Source organism: Bubalus kerabau, chromosome 23 (assembly GCF_029407905.1).
Source record: "Bubalus kerabau isolate K-KA32 ecotype Philippines breed swamp buffalo chromosome 23, PCC_UOA_SB_1v2, whole genome shotgun sequence".
Classification (NCBI taxonomy): domain Eukaryota; kingdom Metazoa; phylum Chordata; class Mammalia; order Artiodactyla; family Bovidae; genus Bubalus; species Bubalus kerabau.
This window is the reverse complement of record NC_073646.1, coordinates 37,473,242-37,486,769: the sequence shown is the minus strand read 5'-3', so window position 1 is coordinate 37,486,769 and position 13,528 is coordinate 37,473,242. Positions and strand designations below refer to the sequence as shown.

General features: G+C 50.6%; 1 protein-coding gene across 1 annotated transcript; it reads left to right on the top strand.

Moving 5' to 3' along the window:
* The first annotated feature begins 385 nt into the window (after positions 1-385).
* AZGP1 (alpha-2-glycoprotein 1, zinc-binding) lies at positions 386-4,534 on the top strand. Its single transcript, XM_055562024.1, has 4 exons — positions 386-455; positions 2,333-2,593; positions 3,319-3,594; positions 4,219-4,534. Exons 1-4 carry the CDS (start codon positions 389-391, stop codon positions 4,512-4,514), a joined length of 900 nt encoding a protein of 299 aa, XP_055417999.1. The 5' UTR covers positions 386-388; the 3' UTR covers positions 4,515-4,534.
* Positions 4,535-13,528: the final 8,994 nt, after the last annotated feature.

The following is a 13,528-nucleotide window of genomic DNA, read 5'->3' as shown; positions in this document are numbered from 1 at the left end:
ATGTCAGAGTGGCTGGAAGGGTGACACACGCCCCAGACATCTGCCACTTGCCACACACACACCCAGCCCACTGGCATTCTTCCACACTGGGGTACCCAAACCCTGGTCCCCAGATCAGCCGTCTCAGCTCTCGTGTTCAGATGGTCTGCAGTCTCGCTGAGCACAGACCCCCCCCACAGCCTGGCCTGTGCACCCTCTTCTCTCACTCGTAGCCCTTTCTGACACCTCTCATTGGCCTGTGGATTCCCGCCCCTCCCTGGCCCCACCCCTGACCAGGCTCAAAGCCCAGCCATTCCCGTAGCTACACCTGGCTCTATTCTCCACATTGTCTGCTGCCTGCTCCAGGACCGGGGGAAGTCCAGAACCTTCCAGCTGGACGGTGAGCACGATGGTGCCTGTCCTGCTGTCTCTGCTGCTACTTCTGGGCCCCGCAGTCCCCAAGGAGACCCAGGATGGTGAGTGGGGAAGCAAGCAGTGGGTCTGGAGAAGAATGGAGGGGAGGTAACGAACTGGACAGATGGGCTCAAGAAGGGCCCCCAGGTGGCCGGGATTCTCAAGGGTACACAGGAACAGGTATCCCAGGCTGCTCACTAGTTCAACTCACACACTTCCAGAAGCACTCAGGGAGCCTCTGGACTCAGGCAAAGTAAGACCTTAAGGAATCAGAATCTAAAACTCTTAATTTACAGGATAAACAAAACTAAGACCCAGAGAGGCAGAGTGACCTGCCCAGGGTCACACAGCCCGAACCGAGCAGGAACCACACAAGCAGAACCTCTCATCCCTTCCCTCACTCTGACCACTGGGTGGACCTGTCTGAGACTCAGGGGAAGAGAGAGAGACCCCAAGGGGCAGATGTGAAGGCAGATTAACTGGAGAGATGGTTCCAGAAGAAAATTCATCCCTCACTCCACAGTTCAGATATTACTCCTCTGGGCCAGGCAGGTGGGTCACTAGGAAAGAAGCTGGCTGGAGCTTGGAAGGAATAAGGGCCTATTCCAGAACAGGGAAATGAGTCTGGCTCTGGCACACAGAATTTCAGGATGAATAAATGTAAGATAAAACCGTGCAAGTTTTATGTTTTATGTTAACTTTATAACAATCAGTCACCTTTAGAATGTCACCCTCTACACCAAATTCTCTATCAGTCAGGGTTCTCCACAGAAACAGAACTAATAGGACTCTGGAGAAAAAGACTTATTTTAAGAATTGGCTCACACAATCGTGGGGCTGGGCTGGCAAGTCAGAAACCTGCAGGACAGGTCTGCAGGCTGGAGACCCAGAGAAGAGCTGGCACTGCTGTCTTGAAACTGAAGGCAACCTGAGGCAGAATTTCTACTTCAGGGGACTTCAGTCTTTCCCCTTGGGTCCTTCAACTGATTAGATGAGACCCACCCATGTTACGGAGGGTAATCTGCTTTACTTGAGGTCTACTGAGCTAAACGGTCATCACATTTAGAAACTAATTAGCAAAAATAATAGTTGAACTAGGATTCTGCCATACGACCTCCAACATGATTAACACCCATGTGAGTTATAGGATGAATCAATTATGGAATCGATTGTGGGAATGCTTCCCCCTCTCCCAGTCTCCACCTCACACCAAAGGGCAAGTTACAGCCCTGGGAATTCTGAGATCCATCCTGGTCTTACCCTGTGCCAAGCTACTCTAGGTCATTCCCTGAGTTTTCTAGCAAATTCTCCTTCTGACACTTTCTAACTACATGTATTTGTCAAGTTAGACTAGGCTATGCTCCAGTAAAAAAGTTCAAGGTGGCTTAATCCATCAGATATGGATTATTTCTTGCTCATGTGAAGTTGCATACAGATCAGGCAAGTCCTCATGTAAAACTGAAGCCACATCAGGCAGTTTCCTCCATAGGATGACTCTGGGATCCAGGCTGTTTACATCTTGGGATTCTTCTGTCTCATCCTGTGGCCTCCACAGCCAGCGCCTAAAGGGGGAGAGGCAGATGTAGCAAACCAGCTCCTGGGGCCTTGGACCAAAAGACATCACGCCCACTCACACTTCCTTTTGACAGAACTCAACCACCTGGTCCCAATACACCTACAAGGAGGCTGAGAGATACTATCTGCTTATTTGTCAAGAAGACAAGATGCAGTGAAGGCCCACAATAGGCTCTGAACTATCATCCCCAGGACAGAAGGCTGCCCCTTCTCTTGGGGGAGGCTCCGGCGGTCTGCGGCTGACAGCGGGTGGACAGAGCTGAGGAGGGGAGGCCCGGTGCCCTCCCTTCCTGGCCCCCTGCTGCCCCGCACTGGACTCGCCTGCGGGGACGCCACTCCTCAAAGTCCTTCTCGTCTTTCACAGGGAATTACTCTCTAAGCTTCCTCTACACCGGGCTGTCCAAGCCCCGTGAGGGCTTCCCCAGCTTCCAGGCTGTTGCCTACCTCAATGACCAGCCCTTCTTCCACTACAATAGTGAAGGCAGGAGGGCCGAGCCCCTGGCTCCGTGGAGTCAGGTGGAAGGAATGGAGGACTGGGAGAAGGAGAGCGCCCTTCAGAGGGCCAGGGAGGACATCTTCATGGAGACCCTGAGCGACATCATGGACCACTACAAGGACAGAGAAGGTGAGTGGACCGCGGGCTGCGGGGTGCAGGGGCTCCGCTCAAGAGGCAGCCCCGCAATTGTGAGCGGGATGGAAGCACGCCCTCCCAAAGGAGGATCGGGAAGCACGAGCGGAAACACACAGACGTTTCTGCGTGCCTCTCCCGCATCCCACACTCACCTGCCTGCCTGCTTTCCCCGTCCTCACTCCCAGGGCCGAGTCAGGACGAATCCAGGCACCTCTGAGCTCTCCCTTCCACACCCCCGTCCATCCAAGGCGGGTCCCGCTTTGTGTGCCAGACTCACCCCTGCCCAGGGATGTGGGGTGGAGAGTGAGGCAGCCTGCAGTGCGTCCTGGGTTCACGTGGTGGCTCGCCCAGTCACGAGCTGCTCGACCATGGACACACTGCTCGGTTGTCTAGTCTTATTGTTGTTGTTTAGACCCTAAGTCCCACCTGACTCTTTGCGACCCCGTGGACCGTAGCCCACCAGGCTCCTCTGTCCATGGGATTTCCCAGGAAAGAATACTGGAGTGGGGTTGCCCTTTCCTTCTCCAGGGGATCTTCCCAACCCAGGGATCGAACCTGTGTCTCCTGCATTGGCAGGCGAGTTCTTTACTGCTGTGCTACCAGGGAAGCCCCCGCTATCTAGGCTATTGGTGGCAGACTGTGCAAGAGGAAGAGCTCTTTAGGCATAACTGATGCCCAGCTGGCTGGCTGACTTGCACGGGGCCGGGGGGAGGGCGCAGGGTCTCACACCTTTCAAGGAGCATTCGGCTGTGAGCTCCGGAATAACGAAAGTAGTGGAGCATTCTGGGGGTACGCCTACGATGGCCAGGACTTCATCAAGTTCGACAAAGAAATCCCAGCCTGGGTCCCTCTGGACCCAGCAGCTCAGAACACCAAGCGGAAGTGGGAAGCAGAGGCAGTCTACGTGCAGCGGGCCAAGGCCTACCTGGAAGAGGAGTGCCCAGGGATGCTGCGGAGGTACCTGCCCTACAGCAGGACCCACCTGGACCGACAAGGTACCCGCTGCTGCCCATGCCCCACCCTCCCTTGCCCCAACCTTCCCTTGCTCTGCTGGGAAAGACCAGGGCGACCTCAGGTGGGTGCCCAGGAGACCATCCCAGGCAGACCCTGCAGTCCCTTCTCCCAGTGACACCACCGCCCGGCTTGGCCATGGAGAGAAGGCAGGTGTGTGCAATGCCTGCCCCGCAAGGATGGAAACAGGGGTAGCAGGATGGGCTGGCATGAGCTGAGGCTGACTGGAGAAGAAACGAGGAAGAGGGTCGCGGCCCTGAGCAGGGAAGGGTTGGAAGGATGATGGGGTGGATGGATGGAGCCCAAGACAGAACTAAGAGGCAGGGCTGAGACTGGGGGTGGGGGGCACAGAGCCCGTTTTAGGGAAAGAACAGGAAAACGTTTGGCCTATTCACAACTTCTTGACCTCAGAAGTCATACATGCTGCAAGCTGGGCGGGGAAGAGTGTGGCCACAGGGGGCCCTTGACGCAGTGGGGAAGGGTCTCGGGAAGGGTGGCAGGGGGCCCCGGCCTTCGAGGAGAAGCCCTGCTCACCCCTGACGCCGGGGTGGGGAGCCGTGGGCAGGGAGACGCCGGGCCCTCGGCACCCACACCCTGTCCCTCCACAGAGTCTCCCTCTGTGTCGGTCACCGGGCACGCGGCCCCGGGGCACAAGAGGACACTCAAGTGCCTGGCCTACGACTTCTACCCGCGAAGCATTGGGCTGCACTGGACTCGGGCCAGCGACGCCCAGGAGGCTGAGTCAGGGGGCGACGTGCTCCCCAGCGGCAATGGCACTTACCAGTCCTGGGTGGTGGTGGGGGTCCCCTCTGAGGACCAAGCCCCGTACTCCTGCCACGTGGAGCACAGAAGCCTGACCCAGCCCCTCACCGTCCCGTGGGACCCGCGGCAACAAGCCCAGTAGTCACCCTTTCTGCGCCATGAGAGAGGTGGGCACTCCGAGCCGCTGTCAACGTCGTGGGCCAGGCCCAGGGGATGGCGGTGGATTCCGGGTGGTGGATTTGAGAGGGAAGACTTGAATGCCGAGTGCTGAGCCGACTCACAGCCAACCAGCCTTGCAAAAAACCCATTATGTAATCTGCAAGATCAAATCAGCATCATCGCCTTATAGAATGATTATTTTTAAACTGCAAAGTGCTGTAGAAATGTAAGAGTTTGTCATTAGTCCTGCCTCTCTGAGCACTGGATTCATCTGAAATTCTTAGTGTTTACTGGGTGTCTCACCACCATAGCGTGGCTTGGACCGCCGGTCCCAGGGGCACTGTTCACGCGTGCCCACTGCTGATGTCCCCAGCGGTCACGAGGCCGTGGAACTCTGCAGTCTCTTTAATACAAATCCAAGCCTCTTCTGTACTGTTTCCCCAGCAGTCCAGCTCCCGGTAGACACCACCCTTCACTCAAGCTCCCAGACCTCCCCCACACCTTGTTGACCTGGGGCCACACACCGTAGCTCATTTCAGAGGCTCCATCCATCCAGGACACAGAATCGGCCCTCTTGTTCTTGAACTCCCTCCCCCCTTTTATTTTTTTTAACTATGTCACCCATCCCCACCCACAAGTTTAAGCCCCAAAGACAGAGCAGAACTCACCTGATCTTATTACCAGGCTTCGCCTGCCCAGGCAGGACCTGCCCTCACAGCCCGGCCTCAGCCTCCTACTTCCTACTGAGTCAGTCCTCCAAGCTGAGCTCCTTAGACACATCCTTCCCTGCCTGCAGAATTCTGAGCCCACTTGCTTACCTCTCCTTCTTGACCTAACCTAAAATTAAGAGCCATTCTCCCTTTTTTTTTTAATACTTTGATCCAATTTGAAAATCAATGCCAAGAGGTAGCTTTTTTAGTCTATGTGATACCACACACCCCCACCCACCTCCCCAGTGCAAAAAAAAAAAAAAAAGCCCAGTCTGACCAATAGGAGGGCTACAAAGAAAATCCAACTAGTCAAAAGGGTAAAAATGTAGCAATTGATATTGCAACACATTATGAGACTGGAACAAAACATAACATGTGATAGGAAGAAATATTTAGATCAAGGAGGAGACCCAGGGTCCACGTGAACAGGCCAGGGCCAAGGCCAATTGGAATGTGAGACCCACCCCACCTACGGCAGGAGCCATGGGCCGGGCTGGACAAGGGGGAAGAAACCTCAGAAGCCCTGAGTCCTGGCCAAGTGTGGGGACAAGGAGAGGGCACAGAGCTGCTGATAAACCCAGAGAAACCTCCTGGAGGGGTTCAGATTTCAGGGGAAACCTAAGACAGCTTACCAAGAAGAGGCAAAACATTGCTCCTGACCAGTTGGGTATGAGACAGCCAAGATATAAGGGTGGCAAGATGCTGACAAAGGGAAGCAACCCGAGGACTGGGCACTGCAGGGAGGAAGGAGGGGTCCAGAGAGCCAAGTGTGGTCCTGCCACGGCCACCTCCTGTCCACCCAGCAAAGACCCACCAGTGGATTCTCCAGCAGGTGGGACCATCTTCAAGTGCAGTTGAGGATGCCCCACCCCAGGAGGGGCTCGTTGCCACAAGCTATCTCCTTCTCAGCAGTTCCTCAGTCCCTAAGTACCACTTCACCCCTCTCTGGAGGACTCTTCTGGGGCTAGCTCACCCGCTGGAGTGAAGGGATGGCATGCTCCGAGTTAGGCAGGAGACACCAACTGGATATAGGGCTGAAATACCTTCTCTGCTAATGCCCTTTTCCATTTGGCTGAACGAGGCTAAAACTTGCAGTTCCAGCCAATCAGACCTTATGGTTCATCATCAGACATATCGAGGCTATTTCCTTTTAGTATCCTCTCCTTATCTGCCCTGACCCAGCCTGCAAACCCTCTGACAAGATCAGGAGGTTGAGTTCTGAGCGTGGGTCTGTGCCCACGTGGCTGGAGCAATGGGGCAGAGGATGCTGTGCCCCAGGAGAGCGGAGGGAGGAGAGGAAGGAGGAACAGCTGCTTGGGCTGCATCTGTGCAGAGAACTCAGTGGAAGACCTGGAGCTCTGAGAACCAGGCCAGCATTTACTCAAAGCCATGGGAGGCCCCTCCCCATCAGGAAAAAGATTGTGGTTTGTTGTGCCTAACAGGACAGGGGAGAGTGCTCAGGATTCATGAGCAAAGCTCAGTCGAGCCCACCTCCCTGGGTTCTGTTGTGCTGCCTTCTTCCCCTTCTTTCTTCTCTTCCAAATCCCCAGGCCGTGCAGCCAGCTCTGGGCACCTCAAAACTCACATACCAGAGGTCAGGATGGACACAGCACTTTTCCTAATTGGTTGGGGGGTGGGGGTGGGGAACCAGAGCTCCTGGGAGCTCTGCTCAGATTCCCAACACTCATAAGCGGCCAGGCCTGCTCAGTGTTAAATCCCAGGCCTGGAAAAAAGGTGTGATTGGGAGGCAGGGTTACTTCTCAGAAAGAGCCGGGGCTGCGGAAGGGGCCTGGTGGAGAAAGATGATAGAATCACGATGTTGGCCTTGCCACCCTCAAAGGACCGCAGGGATGAAGGAGCCCTCACCGCCTTGTGTTTAGGAGGCTCCCTCTATGTGAATGCTTTCCAATAAACAATAATATTTATACCAAAAGCATAGGACTCCTCTAAGTTAGGCGTGAACCTCCCATTATTGGTCTCCTGCTTCTCCCCTGCTGTCCCACAGTGCCTCCTAGGCTCTCGGCGCGTGTCGAGGGGGCAGTTAGCTTCTCTGGACCTTTGAGTACCCAGTCCTTACGTGCAGATCTTAAAATCCATCGTGAAGGTCAGAGTTTCTTCTTAGGCTAATGGGCCGCAACTGCAGCTTTCAGCGTGCCAGAAGGCCATTTCTGCCCTAGGGTGCAGGCTCAGTTGCAGCTGCATCTAATGACCACGAGAGGGCATTATATGTCCAGCTAAGAACCCGCAGGGCTTGGCAGAGAGTTCTGGGTGAGAGGAGAAAGGAGGACATTTCTCTTCCACTGTATCTGTTGGTCCCTTTTATAATTATGGGGTCACCTTACTCCATTTTCACTCCTATCCTCAAGCATTGCCCACTGGATGTCCTAAAGATGTCTCAATTCCAGCATTATCTTCCCTGCTCCACCCCATCCCCAAAGAAAAGCAAAACCGCTTTCCTTCACTATCCTTCTCTCCTCCTCCTTCTGCTCCTTCTTCTCTGTCTCCTCCCAATTTCCCAAACTAAGACCCTGGGTTCCTGTCCCCTCCCTTTCATTCCAGTGGATGAAGAATGTCACCAAACTGTGCTGAGTCCAGCCCTTTCCTCCCCACAGACTGCACCTGTCTTGCTGCACCTCTGTCGGGAACTCACAGTCCTCCCAAGTCTGCCTCCTTTCCGACCAGCCTCAGTACTCTGACCACACAGTAAGATCATGTCATTTCCCTCTTAAAAGATGAGGTGGAAAGAACCAAATGTCCATCACAGGATGAACAGATTAACAAAATGTGATCTACCCAGTGGAATATTACTCAACTTTAAAAAGGAAGGAAATCCTTACTCAACATGAATGAACCTGAGGACAGCAGAAGAGCTTCGCTTAATCCAGGACTGGCTGTTGAATCCAGAAACTTCCTGCCTGACTTACTTCACTTAGCATAATATCCTCAAGGTCCATCTGTATGGTCAAAAATAGCAAGATGTCCTTTCTTATGGCTGAATAATCCCACATCTTAGAAGAAGATGCATTTCAATCTTTTTTATCCACTCATCCCTAAATGGACACTTAGGCTGTTTCTACATCTTGGTTGTTGCAAATAATTTGGCAACGAACAGGAATGCAGGTGTCTCTTCAAGACCCTGGTTTCATTTCATCTGGATATCTACCCAGAAGTGGGATTGTTGGATCATATTGTAGTTTTAATTTTTTAAAAACACCTCCCTACTGCTCTACATAGTCACCATGCCAATTTACAGCTTCCCTGGTGGGTCCAACAGTAAAGCGTCTGCCTGCAACTCAGGAGACACAGGTTCAATCCCTGGATCGGGAAGATCCCTGGAGAAGTAAATGGCTACCTACTGCAGTATTCCTGCCTGGGAAATCCCTTGGACACAGGAGCCTGGAGTGCTACAGTCCATGGGGTCCCAAAGAGTAGGCCACGACTAACACAGCAACAGTGCACCAGGGTTACCTTTTCTCTGCATCCTCACCAGCATTTGTTATCTCTTGTCTTTTATTTATAATATATAAAATATATTTCTAATATATATTAGAAAATGGCAACCCACTCCAGTACTCTTACCTGAAACATTCCATGGACTGAGAAGCCTGGTAGGCTACAGTCCATGGGGCTGCAAAGAGTCGGACACGACTGAGCAACTTCACTTCGCTAGTATATATTAATATATAATAATATATTATACATAATATTTATGATATATGTTATTAAATATATGTATATATAATAGCCATTATAACAAATGTGAGGTGATATCTCATTGCGGTTTTGATCGGCATTTTCCTGACAATTGGTGATGCTTAGCATCTCTTCACGTACCTGTTAGTGATCTGTCTTCCTTAGGAAAATATCTATTCAGGTCCTCTGTCCAATATACAGTAAACAGGTTACTAGGTTTTTTGCTATTAAGTTGTATGAGTTTCTTACAAATACTTTTCTTCCATTCCCTAAGTTGCCTTTTCATTTTGTAGACTCTTTTTCCCCCTGAGCAGAAGTTCTTTCATTTAATTCAGTCCTACTTGTTTATTTTTGCTTTTGTTGCTTGTGCTTTTGATATCATCCTCAAAAAATCGTTGCCAAGACCAGGGTTGTCTTGTGTTTTCTTCATTAGGTTTATGGTTTCGGGTCTTATATTTAAGTCTTTAAACAATTTCGAGTTATTGATAGTTTTGTGAGTGGTGTAAGACAGGGGTCCAGTTTCATTCTTGTGCAGGTGGAAACTCAGTTTTCCAGCACCACTTACTGGGGAGACTCCTGTCCCCATTGAGCCTTCCTGGCAACCGTGTTGAAGATCAATTGACTGTCTTGGCGTGGATTTATCTGTGGGCTCTTGACTCTGTTGCACTGCATTATGTGTCTCTGTAGGACTGTTTTTTCTATTTATGTGAAAAATGCCTCTTGGAATCTTGGTAGGGAATGCACTGATTCAATAGATGCTTTTTGTGTAATATGCACATTTTAATGTTAATTCTCCCAGTTCATGAGCACAGGGGTATCTTTCCATTTATTTGTGACTTCTTCAGTTTCTTTCATCAGTCTTATAGTTTTCAGCGTACAGATCTTTCATCTCTTCAATAAATTTATCCCTAATATTTTCTTGTTTTGATGCTATTGTGAATGTGATTGTTTTATCTCTTTCTTTCTCAGATATTTTGTTGTTAGTGTATACAGTCTTCCGCGGGGGCTGCACCATTGCACACAGGCACACCAGGCACGCACAAGGGTTCCAATTTCTCCACATGCTTGCTAACATTTGATGTTTCGTGGGGTGGGGGGGTGGTTTATAGCAGCCATCCTAGTGGGTATAAGATGTCTTCTCTGAGTTTTCACACACTCCATCTGATCAGCTTTGAAACTGTTCCATGTTTCCTACCATGTTGAAAGCTGTAAGCTTTTAATAGGATTCATTTCTGTTAAGAGGCAGACTTGGGCAGCGGAAAGTGCACCAACCGTTGTGGCACACACAAGTCCGAGTTCTGACCCATTCGTCACTGAAAGACCCTGAGCCCTGATCCGCTTTCTGCAGGGCAGTTTATCCTCGTCTTTTGGGGGAGCTAAGATATTAATCCTCTGTGCTCCAAGCCCTTAGCTGAAACAAGCCGGGATGCATTTAAGTGGAGTTTCTCTTCCACATGTAAATTCTGGATTCAATTTCCAAATGTGTTCCTGCGAGCCCTTTGCCGCCCCTGCAGGAGGGCACATGCCCTGGGTATCCCCAGGTCAGATCCCTCCGCCCACCAGCTTCGGGTCTGGAGAACCACTGAGCTGTGGGGCCTCCAGGGTCCTAGAGAGGGCGCCAGGCCAGGCTGACACCGATGTACTTCCGGCCTTTGTGTTTCGCAGTCGACGGCAGCCCCAGGGGGTCAGTTCTTCTTGCACGCCTCTGCGAGCAGACGCGTTGAGGCGCGGTGTCCCTGGGCCCGGGAGGGTGAAAGCGTAGGTTTCCCGGTCCCACAGGGCGAGTTTTGGCCTGAGGGGCTCAAGAAACCGCGGCGGCCAGTCGCAGTCGCCACATCTCCCCTCCCACTCCGGCATTTTGGGTCCTACGCTCCTTTTGTGCCCCTCGCTGGCAATAACTCACAAAGACTGCGTGGGGCAGAGGGAGATCCGCGCTGTGACCCCCTCATTCAAGCCTCTTTGGAACCTGCCTAGTTGGGAGGTTCAGGCCGACGCCGCCAGCTCTTAAGTCCTTGGCACTGTCCCTGGAAGCTCGTTTTGAAAAGACCTTGTGGAAAGTCGGGTTGTTGAACCAAAGAACGCACGCTGGATCCCTCGACTTTGCGTGTTCTTTTTTTCCCACATACACTTAATCAGCCGGGCATTGACCTGAGTTGAGGGGAAATAAAAATCAGGCTGGAGTCTTGCGTTTCTCGACCTGGGACGCTCCTAGCAAGGGAACTGACGTGTTGTTGATACAATGTGAGGTCATAACCCAGAGATGGAGAGAGACAGAGCCTGGGGGCAGAGATCAAATCCGAAGGACTTTGCAGAGGGGGTGGTATTCGAAGGAGGAGCTGCGGAAATGCCCTACCAGCCAAGAACATTCCAGATAGAGCTGGTGCAAAAGCACAAAGGTAGAAGGGTGGGGAGAACGGCAGACAGACTGGTAAATATTTCAACACCCGTTCTGGTAAATGTTTGTTCTGCGCTGGGGAGTGGAGATTAAAGAATGTGTGGCCACAAATCCCTGTTCTAGGGATTTCTAAAAATAGTGAAAGTGGTCCAAAGGTACAAACTTTGGGTTATAAAGTAACAAATTCTGGGAATATAGTGTATAGCATGGTGACTAGTTAATACTGTACTGTATATTTGAAAATTGCTAGGAGAGTGGGTCGTAAAAGTTTGCATCACACCAAAAAAAAATTAACTGAGGTGACAGGTGTTAATTAAACTAATTGTGGTAATTTCACAATATGTACAAATATCAAATCATTATGTTGTACACCTGAAACGAATATAATACTATATGATAATTGCATCTCAAGCTAGGGGAATTTTTTTTAAATAAAGGGAAAGGTAGCCCGATGGAAGGGCTGTGAGGAAAGATGAGGCTAGAAAGTTCGGGTGACACGGGCAGATACACAAAGATAGGGACAAGTGTGCATAAGCCTTAATCTAAAGCGTGTGGCCGCAGGAGCTAACAGGAGGGAAGAAGGGGCGTGCCCTGTTCCTGGTTGGCCCGCAGTTTGCTGGGTTCAGCTTCCTCAGAGTGCTTTGTTCGCAGGTGCTGGTGCTTTACAACTCAAAGCAGTAACATGCTGAGAAAACTTGTATATGAAACAACAAGGCTTCACCTTATACTAATATATTAATAGTTCCACTGTTTACCAAGTGCACATAAGCAAATTCACAGTCCAGAAACACATAGTCTAGCTAAAACTATCTAGTCTATCATGGTCTAGCTGAGACAATCCGGTCACTGTTCCCCTCTGGTCCTTCTGTAATGTCTCAAGCTACATTGTGCTGAATTTCTCGGGAGAGGATTTGATGGATGTTAGTTGTGGTTCTGTTGCAGAGGGGAACAGGTATCAGAAACTGGGCTGCCATATGGATGAGATAAAAGTATACGCAAATCAGGTCGTTCTCAGGTTACAAGTGTTCGGTTTCCAGATGTTATGTATGGACAATGGCTGGATGCACCCTGCCTCCTCCTCTCTTCACCCTCCACCACCCAGCCCCACCCCCGGAATCCACCCTCCCTGTGGATTGTGTAGCAACTAAGAGTTAAGGCTGCAGGACACGTCTGATGAGGCAGCTCCTTCTCACCATCTCAGGGAACTGTGCTCTGTCTTTTCCTGCCCATCACTGTTTCCCGTTAAATTATGCCGTCTTAGACCCTTTCACAAGGGAGCACAAGCTCCCACTTTATGTCCTTGCCACAGGTCCCTATCTTTCATCACTTGTCTTTTACCTTTAAATGGCATTCTTGACGCAATCCTTCCCATTCACCACTTTAAAGACATGGTTTGGTACAAATATTTATTTACTTAGTTATGTTTAAAGAGGAACTTGAAGCTTGCTTAAAAAGAAAAACTACATTTACTACACCAGTCAGTTCAGTTCAGTCGCTGAGTCGTGTCGACTCTGTGACCCCGAGGACTGCAGCACACCAGGCCTCTCTGTACATCACCAACTCCCGAGGCTTGCTCAAACTCATGTCCATCAAGTCAGTGATGCCATCCAACCATCTCATCCTCTGTCACCTCCTTCTCCTCCTGCCTTCAGTCTTTCCCAACATCAGGGTCTCTTCCAGTGAGTCAGTTCTTTGCATCAAGTGGCCAAAGTATTGGAGTTTCAGATTCAGCATCAGTCCTTCCAATGAATATTCAGGACTGTTTTCCTTTAGGGCTGACTGGTTTGATCTCCTTGCAGGCCAAGGGACTCTTAAGAGTCTTCTCCAACACCACAGTTCAAAAGCATCAATTCTTCAGTGCTCAGCTTTCTTTATGGTCCAAGTCTCACATCCATACATGACTACTGGAAAAACCATAGCTTCAACTAGACGGACCTTTGTCGGCAATGTCTCTGCTTTTTAATATGCTGTCTAGGTTGGTCATAACTTTTCTTCCAAGGAGTAAGCATCTTTTAATTTCATGGCTGCAGTCACCATCTGCAGTGATTTTGGAGCCCAAGAAAATAAAGTCTGTCACTATTTCCATCGTTTCCCCATCTATTTGCCATGAAGTGATAGGACCAGATGCCATGATCTTCGTTTTTTGAATGTTGAGTTTTAATCCAGGTTTTTCACTCTCCTCTTTCACTTTCATCAAGA